Source organism: Eulemur rufifrons, chromosome 9 (genome assembly GCF_041146395.1).
Source record: "Eulemur rufifrons isolate Redbay chromosome 9, OSU_ERuf_1, whole genome shotgun sequence".
Classification (NCBI taxonomy): Eukaryota; Metazoa; Chordata; class Mammalia; order Primates; family Lemuridae; genus Eulemur; species Eulemur rufifrons.
In genome coordinates, this window is record NC_090991.1 from 25,645,217 (window position 1) to 25,663,937 (window position 18,721).

Below are 18,721 nucleotides of genomic sequence, written 5' to 3' on the forward strand. Positions count from 1 at the left end.
TATAAATGGTACCTATAAATCCACAAGAAAATAGCCAAGAAGATCTGCTGTATAATGTTGTACATGAGTCCACAATACTGTACCGCTAACTTAAAAATTTGTTAAGAGGATATATCTCATGTTAAGTATTCTTTACCACAATATCTTTTTTAACGCATTGACTGCCACATTAAAAAAATTTTTTTTTCCCTTGGGACCACAGTGTTTTATTACAAAAACAGAATAAAAACTTCAAAAACAAAACAATCTTTTCTAATTTAATGAAAAATTTATTATTTTTTGTTGTTTTCTCTGTGCGAGTTATATTGCAACTTGAAAAATAGTTCTCTGGCTCCCAAAGTGAAGAGCCGTGAGATATATAATGCTTCATGAGGCCTCGGGCTTAAAACCAGTGAGTTAAATACAACACACATGGCAGTTAATGTGTTAAAAAAAGAAAATGACCAACAACCTAATAGAAAAATGGGTAAGGAACATGAACAAAGTTTACAAAAACAGAAAGGCCTCTTATACATAAAAAGATGCTCAATCTCAAAAGAAAAAACAATTTAATAGCAAACAATTATGTTTACTATGTGCTAGATATTGTTCAAAGTACTTTGCATTTATTACTTCATTTAATCCCCACAAAAACCATATAAGGCAAGTACATTATTAACCTCATTTTAGAGATGAGAAACAAGAATGAAGAAGTTAAGCAACTTCTCCAGTATCACAGAAGTGATAGAGCAGATGTTTGAACCCAAGAAATCTATTCTCACAGTTTGTACCATTCATTCTCCCATACTACAATGAAATAACCATTTTTCACCCACCTACTCAGCACCTTACTGGCAAGGGTTTGGAGAAATAGGCATTTAACTAGTAGGAGTATAAACTGATATTACAGAGAGTAATTTAGCCAATTAATAAATAAACACACAAGCTTTAAAGCCAGGGATGTGTGCATTACTGAAAAATACTTGTAATGATAATGATAGAAACAATCTGTATGTCCATAAACAGTACACTAGTAAAATACATTTTCATATGTAAAGTAAACAATGGAATATATACGGCCACTTAAAAAAAGAAAGAAGCTTGGGCAACATAGCAAGACCATCTCTACAAAATTTTTTTTAAAAAAACTAGCCAGGCACAGTAGTATGTGCCTATAGTTGAGAAGCTGAGGTGAGAGGATCGCTTAAGACCAGGAATTTGAGGTTACAGTAAGCTGTAAGTATACCACTGCTCTCCAGCCTGGGCAACAGAACAAGACTCTGTATCTAAAAAAGAAAGATAAATAAAAATGTTTAAAAAATAAAAAAAGAAAGATAGCTCTGTACTGATAGAAATGATGTCCAAAATCAGTAAAGTGCATAAATAAATAAATATTTACTATGTTTTTAAAAGAATGTAAAAATTTATACTATGAAACATTATCACTAACCTGAATTTAAATTAGGTTTAATAATGAGATTTAAATTATTTAGCCATTAAAAAAAAGGAAGAAAAGGAAAATATAGGCAAATCCATTCTGAAACCATGTATAAGAAAGTCAAAGATTTCAATGTTAAGAATTGTTATTCCAAATAGATTGTATTTATTTACATGTTTATTTATGAATGAACAAATGAATGAATGAATGATGGGGTCTTGCTCTTTCACCCTGGGTAGAGTACAGTGGCATCATCGTAGCTCACTGCAATCTCTAATTCTTGGGCTCAAGTGATCCTCTTTCCTCAGGCTCCTGAGTCACGGGGACTATAGGCACATGTCATGATATCTGGCTAATTTTTCTATTTTTAGTAGAGATGGGGTCTCACTCTAGCTCAGGTTGGTCTCCAACTCCTGAGCTCAAGCAATCCTCCCATCTCAGCCTCCCAGAGGATTAGAGGTGTTAGCCACCATGCCCAGCCCCAAACATATTTTAAAAGTTCTATTATACCCTATCTTTGAGAGACAATCTCCGACAAATAGTTCAAATATTATAAATGTTCTTTTCCATCACAGCTGACCATAAATCTACTGTATTCCTATTTAGAGTATTCATTTGCTGCTATTGTTGCAACTAGCAAATTTCTTAGTCCTAATTTTTTTTTTTTGAGACAAGAGTCTTGCTCTGTTGCCCGGGCTAGAGTGCTATGGCATCAGCCTAGCTCATAGCAACCTCAAACTCCTGGGCTCAAGTGATCCTTCTGCCTCAGCCTCCCAAGTAGCTGGGACTATAGACATGCGCCACCATGCCGGGCTAATTTTTTTCCTATATATTTTGAGTTGTCCAGCTAATTTCTTTCTATTTTTTTAGTAGAGACGGGGGCCTCGCTCTTGCTCAGGCTGGTCTGGAACTCCCGAGCTCAAACAATCCACCCACCTCGGCCTCCCAGAGTGCTAGGATTGTAGGCATGAGCCACTGCGCCCGGCCCCTAATTTTATTTTTAAATTGGGGCCCTTTTATCACTGGTATTATCCCCTTATCCCCCTCCCCATTTTTAATTCAATTTTATAAAATGATAATTTACAACAAAAGTAGGTTTTAGCCTTTTAAAAAAATCTTAGCAGTATGACCCTTTCTTCACATAAAATCTTACTGCGAAGTCTAATTTGTAAGAACAAATCTAAGTGAAAATGCTCCTTTTGAAGTGAGGGTGGAGAACCCAGTAAATTGAATGCTGAAGGAAAGGCTAGGATTGGACCATGGTGGCCTTATGTTTATGCCACAGAAATATTTAAAGAAGATTAATGTGTTTATTCTAATTGGGCATAGAAATATGAGGACTGATATAAAATCAGTCATTACACATCACTATAAATTACTCACCATAAGAGCCTCGGCCAGCCATTTTATGAAATTGTTGCCAAGTGAGGGGACCTTGAACCCCCCAAGGTCTTACTGTTCTTTTTTTCTGAATGGCATCCTGAAGAACTGGCTGAAGAGAGAGGAGCATTCGAAGTATATCCTGTGAGCACTGCATACTCACATCTACAAGCATTTTAAAAAAGAGTGAGTAAGAATTGCTATTGCCAACACAAAATTTTAAGATAATATGAAATACATCTAGGAAAGTTCAGGTCTCCATCATCAAGAAGATTAAACATATGCTTGTGCAGAGAACTGTATTGAGTTCTATATAAAATGAGCTGTAGAAATGGTTCTTCCAGATACTTATAACCAAGAAGACACATAAATAAAAAGTCCCTAACTTATCTCCATAAAAAGTCATTAATTACCTGATTGATCAACTTATGTCCAAAAGAGGCAAATCTATAGAGACTGAAAGTAGACTAGTGGTTGCCTTGAGCACAGAGGGAGGGTTGGAGGGAAATAGGGAGTGACTGCTAATTGGCATGGCGTTTATTTTTGGAGTAATGAAAATGTTCTGAAATTGACTGCAGTGATTGCTGTACAACTCTGTGAATACTAAAACCAATCAATGGTACATTTTAAATGAGTGAACTGCATGGTATGTTCAAAAAAAGAGTGATCAATACATGGTGTGATGGTGGGGATGAGTAGAAATATGGGCAATTTTTACTTCTACTTTTCTGTATTGTTTAGATTCTTAATTTTTATTCGGTAAGTATGTATTTTTATAATTAGAACAAAGCTTTATCTATCTTGAAAATAAATATTGCCATTAAAATATTGATATACAAACTATACTCTGTAAGCTTTTAAATTCATTCAAATATTTCAATATCTTGATCATCTACTGTATATTAAGTACTGTACTAGATATTTGGAATATAGACGAAAACCTTTGCCCTTACACAGAACTTGCAAAGGGTGTATTTAATGGGGTAAGAAACAACAATTAATCAATAAATGCTATTATATGTTAGAAGGCACTAAGGAAACACTATAGAAAAAAGCAAAAAAAGAAGGATGGAGAACATGCAATGGGGTTTGCAATTTTATTAATATAATACATTGGGAAGATGACATCTGACAAGATTTAAAGGAGACAGAGTTACCCACGTAACCTGGAGGAAGAGTATCCGAGGCAGAGGAAACAATTAGGCCAAAGGCTCCAAAGTAGTAGCGGTTCATGATGAGGCTATAATTTAATCAAACTATTCCAATACTGTGCATTTATGTTTTCTAGCGTTGTCTTTATATTGAAAATTTTTCATTGTAACAAGGGTATTTCTCTTTTTTTATTCTAAATTATTTTATTTGGACAAGTTTTTAAGATAAAATTCATTTTTATGTCTACACAGCTTTCTGGTTTGTTTTGTTTTGAGATAGGGTCTCCCTCTGTTGCCTGGGCTAGAGTGCAGTGGTGTCATCATAGCTCACTGAAACCTCACCTGAGGTCAATCAATCCTCCTGCCTCAGCCTCCCCAGTAGCTGGGACTACAGGCATGTACCACTATGCCTGGTTAATTTTTCTATTTTGTTTTAGGGACAGCGTCTTGCTCTTGCTCAGACTGGTCTTGAACTCCTGGCCTCAAGTGATCCTCCTGCCTTGGGCTCCCAAAGTGTTAGGATTACAGGTGTGAGCCACCAAGCCTAGTAAATACTTTTTAAATCAGTGTTTACTGTTATATAGAAAATGTATACCAGGTAAAGCTCAGTATTTTCTTGGCAAATAAGTTGGTTCTTAAAGACAAATAATAGGCTGGGCATAGTGGCTCATGCCTTGCAGTCCCAGCACTTTGAGAGTCCAAGGTGGAAGGATCACTTGAGCCCAGGAGTTCAAAGCTACAGTGAGCTGTGATCAGACCAGTTATGTTGTGCACTCCAGCCTGAGCAACATAGTGAGACCCTCATCTCTACAAAAAATTAAAAAATCAGCCAGGCATGGTAGCATATGCCTGTAGTCCCAGCTACTTAAGAGGCTGAGGCAGGGGAATGGCTTGAGCCCAAGAGTTTGAAGCTGCAGTGAGCTATGATCGCATCACTGCACTCCAGCCTGGATGACATAGTGATACCCTGTCTCTAAAAAGATAAAATAAAAATAAATAAATAAATAAATAAAAACAAATAATAATAAATAGAATGCCACTAATGCTACGGTTGCTGTTGTCATTACTACTACTAACATTTGAGTTCTTACTATGCACCAAACACTGCTCTCTGTTTTTTATGTATTAACTCATTTGATTCTCGACACCTGGTAAATTATTGACCATATTTTAAGACACTGAGGCATAGAGAGATTAAATAACTTGCCCGAGCTCATGGGTAGTATATAGTGGTGGAGTAACATTTCAAACCCAAGCAGTTTGACTCTACAGCCTATGTTCTTAACTACTATTTATGGCTTAAAATAATCTTGCCCTTTTTTTGAACAACTAAGAAAGTTATATCTTTTCCTGTTTTAATTTGGTCCTTGAGAATAATGAATTGGATGAATCACGATACTATGTCATGTACAAAAAATTAATCATTGGTCCATGCATTGCCGTCTTATTTAATTTCACAAATGTCCTTTAACAATAATAATAAAATGAACAACTGTAATCTCACTGCCTAAGAACTAGAATATTACCAAAAACAATCTTATTAAGGGTTCCTACGTATTCTATACTGTGGTAATTTTTGGACACATACAAAATTTCAACAATTAACCAATATTCTGAAATTTATGTGCATGTAAACAATACATTTAGTTTTGCTTGCTTCCTAATTTTATTAAAGGTAATATTTTAAAAGATACTTGTTTCCTCTTCCTCCCCTCAATATTAATACTAAGATTCATCTACTTGTTATATGTAACTTTATTGATTTTCAGAGCTTATTTACCATTCCATCTATACTATCATAATTACTTATCCATTATCCTGTTGATGGGTTGATTTTTACGTCTTTCAACCCTGCATTATAGTTTTAGTTCTCCTAGTAGTCTGGTAAGCAATTTAAAGGTAGAATATCTTCATAGCTCCCAAAATACCAAGCACATTGTCTTGCACGTGTCCAAAAATAACTGAATTAGCAAATGACACAAGGACCAAATAAAAGTTATTATAGGACATAATACCACCTAAGAACATAGACTTTTTTGTGTGTGTGTGTAAGCCCAGACAAGCAGTTAGAAAAACAGATTCTTACCAATAACCACAATTGAAAGAGGCTAACTTTCTGTATACATTAGTCTATAACCAAAAGTTAGAAAAGTTAATCAATGAAACATAGGTTGGCTATACCTGAAGGAAAAATATCTAATTGATAATTTCAGTAATAGTCACTTATATTCATTATTTAGTATGTGCTAAACACTATGCTTAATACGATTAACTCATTAGAGCTTCACAGCTATATACAAGTCAAATACTAGTTTACTTCATTATTACGGATCAAGAAACCAAGATGTTAAATTAACTTGACCAAGATCATATTTGCTAGTGAGTGGCAGAACCAAATCCCACCCCCAGAGTTTGATCTAGAATGTCTGAGATAGAATGTAAAAACTGGCATTTCTAGCAAGATCTCAGGTGATGTTTGAAGCTGCCAGTTTGGGAAACTAGAAACCACTATTCTATCAATTAACTTTCCCACTGTCCAACAACAGCTCACCTCATCCTTAGCTTTATTTATTTATTTATTTATTTGAGACAGAGTCTCACTCTGTTGCCCGGGCTAGAGTGCCATGGCATCAGCCTAGCTCACAGCAACCTCAAACTCCTGGGCTCAAGTAATCCTCCTGCCTCAGCCTCCCAAGTAGCAAGGGACTACAGGCATGCCCGGCTAATTTTTTCTATATATATTTTTAGTTGTCCATATAATTTCTTTCTATTTTTAGTAGAGACGGGGTCTCACTCTTGCTCAGGCTGGTCTCAAACTCCTGAGCTCAAACGATCCTCCTGCCTCGGCCTCCCAGAGTGCTAGGATTACAGGCATGAGCCACCGCGCCCGGCCTCATCCTCAGCTTTAAAAGCAATCACAGGAAAATGTTCACTTCTCTTCTTGTCCAAAGAAAAGCACTTCCTGTATCTATACCCATAAACTATGCCTTTCCTTCTTCTTACAATGGACATGTTCCTATTTAAGGATCTACTTATCCCTCTACTTGTACACTGAATTCTATTACTTCTCATTTATTCAGTGACTTTGCTCCTACAATTTTATCGTCTCTCCTGCCTGCATTAATATTTCCTCTCCATGGGGGGTGGGGATGGGGATGAGAAAAGGGAAGATGTTGGTCAAAGGGCGCAAAGTTTCAGTTAGCAGGAGTTTTAGATATCTATTGCACAGTATAGTGACCACAGTTAATAATAATGTATTGTGTACTTCAAAATTGCTAAAAGAATAGATTTTAAATGTTTTCACCATAAAAAATAAGTACATGAGGTGATGGATAAACTAATTAGCTTGATTTAATCTTTCTGCAATGTGTGTATATATATCAAAATGTCACACTGTACCCAATAAATATATATAATTACCGTCACTTTAAAAAATTCCCCTCTATAGGATCACTCCCAATGTACCCTAAAAAAAAAAACTCTCTTTTAACCCTATTATCCAATTTCTCTGCTATTGATAGCAAAAGTCCCCAAAGAATTGTCTAAATTTGCTTCTCATCCCATTCCCTCCTGAACACACTCTCATCAAATTGACTGAAATTGCTTGTCAAGGTCACCACCAATCTCCATGTGGTCACATCCAATGGTCCTGTCTCAGTTTTTACCTTGATGTATCACAGTATTTGATATAGATGATCACTCTCTCCATCTCCAAATATTTCCTATACTTGGTTTCTAGGACACCATATTCTCTTGGTTTTCCTCCTATCTCTATCTCAGGTTCCTTTCCTGGATCCTCCTCTTCTTCTCCACGTCTAAATGTCAGCTCCATCCTTGGACTGCTCTTTCTACAGTCACTCTCTAGGTTATTTCTTCAAACTCCATAACTTTTCATACTGATAACTCACATGAACCGATTTTAATCTCCAGACTCAATCACTCTTCTGAATTTAAAACTCATTATCTCTAAATATGTACTTGACCTCCTCTCCCAGTATTTCCTTCCTCTGTAGTATCAGTATTCATCCAGTTGCTCAAGTTATCCTTGATACCTCATCTTTTCTTACATGTATCAGCAAAACTTGTAAGTTATATTTTCCAAATATATCTGGATTCTACAACTTACATCTCCGTTGCTTTCAATATTGTCCAAGCTACTACCATCGTCTTTCACCCTGGATTACTGCAACTGCCTTCCAACTGATCTATCTACTTCTATTCTCACTTTTACCACCTCCAAACCCCAGGCTATTTTCTACACAATAGACAGGGTGACCTTAAACAGAAAAGGGATCATGTTCCTTCCATGCTCAAAACCATCCAATAGCTTCCCATCACACTTAGTATAATCTACAAAGGCCTTACATGGTCTACATGATTTTGGTGCTCAGTCATCTTTTTAGATTTCATCGCCTACTAATTTCCCCATCACCCAATGCATTCCATTAACGTTAGCCTACTTAATGTTTCTCAAACTATATAAAGCACAGCACTCCCTCAGGGTCTGTGTACTGTGTATTGCTTGAAACAATTCTTCCGTCATTTAATCACATAGCTCACATTCCCCCACTTTACGTAAGAGTCTGTCCAAAAGCTCCCCTTCAGTAATATCTTCTCTGACAACAGATTTAAAATAGCATACTTTTATCTTTTTCCACTCCTTTACCCTGCTTTTCTTTCTTGAAAGCACGTCACTATCTATTATATAATTATTTTTTTGTTTACTGTCTGTCTTTTCCATTAAATTACAGGCTCAAAAAGAGCAGGGAATATGTCTAATTTGCTCAACAGTGAACCTGGGACAGTGCTTAGCACATACGAGGTGCTCAATAAATATTTAATGAGTAAAAGAATGAATAAAGCAGATAACTAGCAATTTCTGATAATTAACATGTGCAAAGTGCCTTTTACATTCCTACATAAGTACATAATTAGAGATTTATAATAACCATACTTTTATTGGTAAAATTAAACTGTTAAAAAATTTTTCCTTTAAGAATATCATCCTTAAAAGAGTTTTAAGTCCATGTTTAAGCATCTCTATTAGCTACATAAGAAACTGCCTTTAATACTTTTTCCTAAGGAAAGTAAAGTCATACAACTAAGGGAAACTAAGCAAACACACACAAAAATTTATTAGCATACTTACCATTTCTTTTGGACCAGGGATGTAAGCATGAACTTTTCACAAGTGCTTCATCAACTTTTCCTCCTGACATGTTATCCATGAACTGACGCCCATGTTCTAATGCAAGGTAGCAGTCATTGCAACAGTCCCGCTCTTCAACACGTACCCAATTGCTAATTACACCACTTTTGGGAAAAGGATCTTGGTCTGCTGCTCCAAAGGGTGAAAATAAATTAGTGCACTGATCTTGAAGCAATAATATCAAATCATCAGGCAATTTTTCAGATTCCTTTAGTCCTCCACTAACATGTTCAGCAGAGGTAGCCCTGAGAGCTTCAAAACGTTTTTCTGCTTCTTTGCCACAGTCTGTGTTGCGTCCTATGATATCTAGTTCATCTTCAAGAAATAATCCTGAATTGTTTCCAAATTTTCTGTTCATGACAGCACTGAAGCCGCAGGTACACCTATACTGTGCTTCCTGCGTTGGATCTGGAATGTAAACTCCAACATCGGCACCCTTGATATTCATGTTGCAGACACAGATACAGCAACTATCAAAGTTACAGTCTTTAAACAAATTCATAACTGATTCTGAAAGAATGAGGTTTACATAAAGACTGTGTGCTTCAGGGATGGAAGGGACAGTTGCAGGTTCCACAGAATTAAGGGGTCTGCATGTGGATGGCGTAGAAGCTGGTGAATACAAGTCTGAATTTTCATATTTGACAGAACCTTGAGCACTAGCAGGTCCACCAGCTCCACGAGGAGTCCGAGGAGTCCTTGGAGTTGGAAACCTAGGAGTGGACGGAGAAGGAAGAATTCCGGCTCCGCCATTACTAGGAGGTGCGCTGCTGGGAGGCATCCCAAAAGAAGTATGGGTTTGAGGGGTATAAGCAGAGCCATATTCTTGATCCATATTACTTCCATCACTACTGTCACCAGGATAAAAGAAAATCAAATACATAAACAAAGAAATATATTAGTAATGTGAAACAGAATTAAAAATATCTCAAATGTTTCTCAGTAACATTAAAAATTATGACAGGACAGTGAGTGCAGAAACTACAAGTACAATCATGTCTTATTTCTAGTTAACATATCTACTCTAAGTGATTGTTGTGGGCTAAGGATCAACCAACTAGTTCCAAAATTGTAAATAAAATCTATATACACTTAACCATATCTAGACACACATATTTATGATCTATAAATTTCTTCTACTGGAAATATTCATTTTCCTTGATTTTAAGATTCACTGATTGTAAAAAAAAATTGTTTTAGAGATGTTCCTGTGTAAAAAGGGAAAATGGTAATTTTAAGATGCTACCAATTATAAGACACTCCAAATTCAGAGAGAGTATAATGTAAAAAGTGTGGGAAATAGGGCAAATGTATAAATGAGAGTAATTTAGAATAACAGAGCAAAGGAAAAGTTGCTTCTGAAGACAAAGCATAACGGTCTTAAGTTTTCCAACAGTTTACCCATACCCAACAATTTTCATTATAATTAATTCATCGAAAAACTTTTAGAATTTTCGAAAATGAATATTCTTTTTCCAGCATACAGGCAATTCTATGAAAAAAATTAAAGCTATATAAGCATTTGTATACTATAATAACAGAAATCATACCCATCTTTGATAAACGGCATTGCAGGCCCTGAAGGAAGCAATTCCAATTTTCCAACAGTCCAACTCTGACGGTAAATACACTCTTCTGGCAATTTGATAGGTGGCAGACATTGGCTTGGTAGAGTTTTTAGAGGTGCAAACATGGAACATCCCACTAGAACTTGACAATTTTCAGGCTTATAGACATAAGAAAAATCCTACAATATAAAGACCGTGGGCTTAATATCTTATCTCCCAGGGGAAAAAAACAAAGAAAAAACCCAAACTTACTCTGGACTTATTTTCCTTTCTTTAAACAGAATGAAAGAGAAATATAATTCTATTCTCTTCTTAAATGCATTCTTAATAGTGTTACCACAATTCAGTCTCAAATTTGTCAGCTAAAAACTAAAATCACTATGAAAGGATTTCTGAATATAGCAACAAACTAATTCTATAAGAAAATATAGGAAGCAAATTATCTTTCTAGAAAAAAAAAATACTTACTTTAATTTCAGAAGGTTTTGGGCTACAGAATCCCTCATCAACCTCAATTTTGAACTGTGCTCCTATACTAGAACTATTTCCTTCTAGAACAGTTCCTCCAGGTGTTGTATCCATACTACCATATTCTTTATTATTCATATTCATTGGGGAAAATCCCATAATATGTTGTTCCAATGATGGTGGCGTAGGATACATCTTATGAAGATCTGCAGTGCCTATATTTAATAAAACACATGTTTTAATATAAGACTAAAAAGAGGTGAATCTATGTTTAAAACAAAGGGAGTGGGGAGCTTTGTTGAGATTAAAGGTTTGTGAATTTATCTGGAGCACAGATTTGGGAAGCTTACTTATGCAAGATAACGGGTCCAGATTTCCTGTCTTTGATTCCTTGCAGCTGGCTTTATCATCTGATCCATTTGCTGATTTTTTAGATCCAGGCTATTGAAAAGAAGCACAGATTTATCTGAAATTTTACATCCAATATGATCTCAAAATAGTAATCACTCAGATGTAACTTAAAAGTAAAGCCTATTCATCAAAAGTAATATTTTGAATTTATGACAGAACCAAATACATACTAGATATAGGTTAAAGATATAAAATACATCTTACACAATCACTGACTCCAGATTGATTTATCTGAATATTTATTTGATAAGCCTCCAAATTAAGAGGGAAAAGTTCCTCCAAAGAAAATGACCAACACTTCAAAACACAGAAAAGCAAGATCAACCTAAAACTTAAAATCTATTAAAATAAAAAAATAAAACCTGCTATAAGGATTTGTAATTAACTCAGAATTGCTTCTTTTTTTTTCTGCTCTGAACATTCAGAGGAGACAGAATTGCTTCTTAGTAAAAGATACTCATAAAGTATTTGTCCCCTTAAGTGAAGGATATCAAAGTTTCCTATATAATCAATCTTCCCTCTCAATTCTTTTTTTTTTTTTTTTTGGAGACACAGTCTCACTCTGCTGCCCAGGCTAGAGTGCCATGGCGTCAGCCTAGCTCACAGCAACCTCAAACTCCTGGGCTCAAGCAATTCTCCTGCCTCAGCCTCCCAAGTAGCAAGGGACTACAGGCATGCCCGGCTAATTTTTTCTATATATATTTTTAGTTGTCCATATAATTTCTTTCTATTTTTAGTAGAGACGGGGTCTCACTCTTGCTCAGGCTGGTCTCAAACTCCTGAGCTCAAACAATCCTCCTGCCTCGGCCTCCCAGAGTGCTAGGATTACAGGCATGAGCCACTGCCCTCTCAATTCTGATTTATACTTTTACCTTGTTTAAATAATCTCCTTACCCCTGCAAAAATAGCATAACAAGTAAAACTAAGCACAAACTTCACAAAGATCTCAAGACAAAGCAATAGGATCCCTAAGTAAAACTAAGTTTTAATACATTGAACAAACCAAGTTTCACCATCTCCAATCTATCACCAATGTTTTTAGAGCTGACAATATTCGTTCCATACCTTCTGTTAGACAGTTTATGATAAATATGTAGACTGAACTCTCACAGCCTTTCTACCTCAGGGGAACCACAGCTGATATGTAAATGGTAGCAGAGAGAAAATATAAATGTACTGAAGTATTCAAGGATATACCTTCACCTAGTTAAGCGTGCCCTAAAATATACTACATTATGGGATATAGAGTAAACGTTTATGTATAGCTATATCTACCATATATATGTGTATATATACACACACATATAAATATACATATATTAGATATATATGCTGAGAGATGATTAAAAGCACATATTATATAGGGCAAGAAAGATTGAATGTACCACAGAAGTTTCCAGGCTACCTTTATGCAGATGAAAAAGGAATTCCCTTTTATGATAATGCAGCACCCTATTCATTAATTTACCAGAGACTTGACATTCTAGGAAATCTCATTTTAAGTTTTAACTTCTTTTATCTTCACCTTTTTCTGCAAATGGGTGTTAACGATTAAATATTACTTTTTTCCCCTTTATTATTATGGTATGTATCTGTCTTAAAATAACAGTTGTGGTGCCAAATTAATTCAAAACAAGTGATATTCTTTAATAAATTGATGAACCATACAATTTTAACATTAATTACTTATATATTCTCCAAATAAGTCAATTTTAGGGTCATTTCTCAAACTAGAGAATTAACAAACACGAAAATAATTCTGCTTCCTAAAAACTGCAGAAAAGAACATACGGTGGCTAAAGTTAAGCTTAATCATGTGTCCTTCAAATATACAAACAAAAGGAAAAAACACTCAACAGTTTATGGGTGATATTGTCTAGACTACTCAAATATAAGATTTTTAAAAAACCTGATTAATGAGATTTTATTATAAAACTGGCTGTGCATGGTGGCTCATGCTTACAATCTTAGCACTTTGGGAGGCCAAGGTGGGAAGATAGTTTGAGGTCTGGAGTTCATGGCCAGCATGGGCAACACAGCAAGACTCCATCTCTACAAAAAATTTAAAAATTAGCCAGGCGTGGTAGTGCACTACTCAGGAGGCTGAGGCAAGAGGACTGCTTGAGCCCAGGAGTTTGAGGTTGCAGTGACCTGTGATAATACCACTGCATTCTACCCAGGGGACAGAGCAAGACTCCATCTTTAAAAAAAGAAAAAAAAAAAGCAAGAAAGAATAAAGTAAAAAATTATAATCCTAATCATTAATGAGATACTCACTGTTAGTTCATCTTCATCAGAATTGAAGAGATTATCCAGGTCAGTATAAGATACAGCCAGGTCTGAGTCATAGATCAAACTGGTTGATGGTGGACGGGCATGACTAGTAGGGCGTGGAGCATCTGCATATGTCCAGCAGAAAAATAAAACACTCTACTGCTGACCAAATAAGTATTATTTTATTTATTTAAACTATATATAAAACCTTAAATTTATAAGGGGATTAAGCAACAAGAAATTATAATTTCCTGTGTAAAATCTAGAAACTATTTTCATAGAAATTAATTATAAATGATAGTACCTTTTCCAGGAAGCTCACCAAAAGCCATGTAATCAATAACATAGCTAAGTACTCTAAATGAATAACTCATATATCAAATAAAAATATAAACACTATTAGGACAATAGAGTTAAATACACACATATTTTTATTTTTCTAATCTTCTTGAAATGTAAAGGAAGCATACTACAATGATAGAGTTCTCTGGCTCTTGGGCCAGACAGACTATTAATTTGAATCCCAGCTCCACCACTAATAATATAACCTTTGGCAAATTACTTAACCTCTCTGTGCCTCAGTAATGGCATGTACCAAGAACCAAATACGATAAAATGTTGGTAAAGCACTTTTCCCAGTGCCAGGCACTTAAATACTCAATAAATATTACCTCTTAGTTAAGCTTAGTTTCCACATTAGATTTTTATTTTCCTTTTTATTTCCCAGTTTTGGGTAAAAAATACATGACTGTGTAAGAAAAAATACAAATACCAATGAAAATTAAACTCCCCTATGTCCCAAACAAGAAAAACAATCTGTAATCTGATATATAACCTTCTAAATCATTCTCTGTATATCAACTGACTTGAGATAGCCCTCATTTTCAGAAAGATAAAAGTAACTTTCCCAGGGCCTCTTTCTGTTAGTTCTAAAGATTCACTAGAGCTGTAATTCTGAAATTTCAGAGCACGTAAAAATTATCTAGGGTACTTATTAAAAACCAAGATTCCAAAGCTCCACCTCAGAGATACTGCAGAAGGTAGTATATGATCCACATCTTGAGAAAGCTGCACCACAGGCACAAGAAAGCTACTACACATTTCCTATATCCTAGGGAATATCCTAGGTTAGCTAAATAGGCTTAAAAATCCAAATTGGTTTTTTTTGTTGTTGTTGTTATACATATATTATGAAATGGCTAAATCAAGCTATGTAACACACATACAGGCACTTTGTTTTATGTTGAGAACACTTAATATACTCTCTTAGCAATTTTCAAGTATACAGAATATTGTTAATTGTAGTCACCATAACACACAATAGATCTCTTGAACTTATTCCTCATAACTGAAATTTTGTGTCCTTTGGCCAACATATCCTCGAATCCCTCTAACCCTTAACCTCTGATAACCATCATTTTAGTCTCTCTGTCTATGAGTCCAACTTTTTTACATTCCCCACATGAGTGAGATCATACAGTATTTATTTTTCTGTGCCTGGCTTATTTCACTTAGCAGAAATATTCTCCAGGTTCATCCATGTTGTCACAAATGACAGGATTTCCTTCTTTTTTTAAGGCTGAATAGTATTTCATTAGTATATATACGCCATATTTTCTTTATCCATGCATCCATTGATGGACACTTAGGTTGCTTCTGAATGTTGGCTACTGCGAATAATACTGCAATGAATGTGGGAATACAGATATCAGTATTAACATACAGATTTCATAACCTTCAATATATGCCCAGTGCTGGGATTGCTGGATTATATGGTAGCTCTTATTTCTATTTTTTTAGGAACCTCCATGCTATTGTCCATAATGGCTATACAAATTTACATTCCCACTATCAATGTACAAGAGTTCCCATTTCTCCACATTCTTTCCAACACTTGTTATCTTTCATTTTTTTGATAACAGCCGTTCTACTAGGTACAAGGTAATATCTCATTGTGGTTTTAATTTACATTTACCCAATGATTAGTGATACTGACCATTGTTTCATATACCTGTTGGCTATGTGTGTCTTCTTTTGAGAAATGTCTAATCAGGTCCTTTGTCCAATTTTTAATCAGATTATGTGTTTTCTTGCTAGTGAGTTGAGTTCCGTATATATTTTAAATGTTAATTCCTTATCAGATATATGGTTTGCAAATATATTTTCCCATTCCACACATTGTCTCTTCACTCTGTTGATTGTTTCCTTTGTTATACAAAACTTTTTAGTTTGTTGTAATCTCACCTGTCTATTTTTGCTTTTGTTGCCTGTGCTTTTGGGGTCACATCCAAAAAAATCTTTTTCCAGACCAATGTCATGGAGCTTTTCCCCTGGGTTTTCTTCTAGTAGTTTCACACTTTCGAGTATTAAGTCTTTAATCCATTTTGAGGTGATTTTTGTATACGGTATGAGATGAGGGTCTAATTTCATTCTTTTGCATGTGGATATCCAGTTTTCCCAGCAACACTTAATGAAGGGGATAGTCCCTATTGCGTGTTCTTGGTGTCTTTGTCGAAAATCAGTTGACTGTAAATGCACGATGTATTTCTGGGCTCTCCATTCTGTTCCATTGGTCTATGTGTCTTTTTAACAGCCAGTACCATGCTGTTTTAATTACTATAGCTTTTTAGTATATTTTCAAATCAGATAGTGTGAAGCCACAGGCTTTGTTCTTTTTGCTCAAGATTGCTTTGGCTATTCAGGGTCTTTGGTGGTTCCCCACAAATTTTAAGGTTTTTTTTCTTCAATTACTATGGAAGATGTTATCGGAATTTTGATAGGAATTACATTAAATCTGTAGGTCACTTTGGCAAAGAACCCAAACTAATAACTTGCCAAGCTACTTAAGACTATCTGTCCCTTGTTCAGACAGACTTTTTTCTCATTCTTATTTTTGGTTACCCAGAGACTGACTCTTTCTATTTATTCCAAATGTTAAAACAAAACTTTATCCCCAAAAAACACACACCAAAAAACAACTTCATCAAAAGTTAAATGGATTTTGCTATACATCATGGTGACTAAGTTAATAATAATACATTGTAAACTTAAAAAATGCTCAAAATAGATTTTAAGTGTTCTATGCACAAAAACTATGTGAGGTAATCCATATGTTAAATAGCTTCATTTAGCCATTCCACAATGCATACATATATCAACCAAACATCATATTGTATATCATAAATATATATAATTTTTACTTGTTAATTAAAAAAAGAATAATTGTTTAAAAAGTTAAATGGATCTTGTAAATGAACTATCATACTATGTCTTTCTATTCCATTCACAAGGAGCACAAATCACTTGCAAAGTCGAGTCCTGACCACTGTGTATCCCCAATGCAGGTACTCAATAAACATCTGTTGAATCAATGGCCTCAGAAACAGCTCTTTTAACTTGTGTATGTGGGAAGAAAAAGACAACAAAATTTAATTTTAAAATTGTGTTTTTAGATCCAAGGACTCTTAGGCTATGATCTTATCCAATCTTCTCATTTTATACGTAAGAACTATTTTTACTTGTAAAAAAGGAAAGAAGTTTTGACAATTCAAAACAATTTCTATTACCTGAACTTGTGTCTCTCAATAAAAGATAAATAAATTCATCATCTTAAGGTCCCTTTCTATGAGCCATATGAATTATGCAAAAAGAAATATTAGAAGTTCAACTATATCAGATCAGTTTGTAGTAACAATCCTAGATTACAATATTTGGATTAGGAAATAAAAGTTTTACCTTGCTTGACAGAGGGACTAAATAATGACATAGCATCTTCTTCATGTGACAACACTGTTACACTAGATGTCCCATCTTCTACCTGCAAACAAATATTACATGTTAGGCTGAAATACATATTTTACCAATAACAAACTCTACCAATTATTGAATAGCTACGTGTCAAGCATTCTGCCAAGTGTTCTACATACATTATCACTGATTCTTATAGTAAACAAGTGGGTACTATGTTCATCTTAAAGACTAAAAACAGGGGCCCTAAAGATTATTTGTCCCAGGAAACATGGCTGGTAAGTAGTGGGAGCTGGAATTTTAACCTAAATCTGGCAAATTCTAAAGTCCACGTCCTTTCTATTCTACCTGCAGCTTTCTCAGCTACTATTGTTTTCATATTTACAAAAGGACAAAATTTCAAGTACCTGACACACTGTATAGCTAACTAAAACTTTGTGAAATTAATTCTTTGTATTAAACATATTATTGGATCCTTTTCACAATTTTACAGCTTTCAATTTTCATATTTTGTACTTACGGTAAAATTCTCATCTAACAAAGTTATAGAGTTGTGAGGGTTTTTTGTTTTTGAGACAGGGTCTTGCTCTGTCACCCACACTAGAGCGCAGTGGCATCATCATAGTTCACTGCAACCTCCAATTTCTGAGCTCAACTGATCCTCTTGCCTCAGCCTCCCGAGTAGCTGGGACTACAGGCATACACAACCACACCTGTCTAATTTTTCTATTTTTTGTAGAGATGAGGTCTCGCTATGTTGATCAGGCTGGTCTCAAACTCCTGGCCTCAAGCAATCCTCCTGCCTCAGCCTCCCAAAGTGCTAGGACTACAGGCATGAGCCACCACAACCAGCCCCTAACAGAGTTATCTTATACTTAATAGTTCCTCAAATATTTGATTTTTAATCAAATCACTATTTCTATGTCTCATACTTCATTAAGTTTTTACTTTTAGGGGTACCATAAATTCCTAAATCACATAGTCAAAAATATGTAATTTTTAAACTCGATGTATATTCCATCTTTGAAAACAAGTAATTCACTTACAAGTATATTTTTAACTGTCAAAATAGTCCAAAATGTCCTGATTTCAATTA

At 35.0% G+C, this 18,721-nt stretch overlaps 1 protein-coding gene across 1 annotated transcript in view; it reads right to left on the reverse strand.

Annotated features, from left to right (window-relative positions):
• Positions 1 to 18,721, reverse strand: part of MED13 (mediator complex subunit 13) — a 101,051-nt gene that overhangs the window by 29,531 nt on the left and 52,799 nt on the right. Inside the window, exons 11-17 of the mRNA XM_069482327.1 lie at positions 17,614 to 17,695; positions 13,882 to 14,003; positions 11,544 to 11,634; positions 11,194 to 11,408; positions 10,708 to 10,904; positions 9,098 to 10,005; positions 2,801 to 2,962 (exon numbers count right to left, since the gene is read on the reverse strand). Coding sequence (XP_069338428.1) covers positions 2,801 to 2,962; positions 9,098 to 10,005; positions 10,708 to 10,904; positions 11,194 to 11,408; positions 11,544 to 11,634; positions 13,882 to 14,003; positions 17,614 to 17,695 — 1,777 coding nt within the window. The remainder of the gene's footprint in view (positions 1 to 2,800; positions 2,963 to 9,097; positions 10,006 to 10,707; positions 10,905 to 11,193; positions 11,409 to 11,543; positions 11,635 to 13,881; positions 14,004 to 17,613; positions 17,696 to 18,721) is intronic.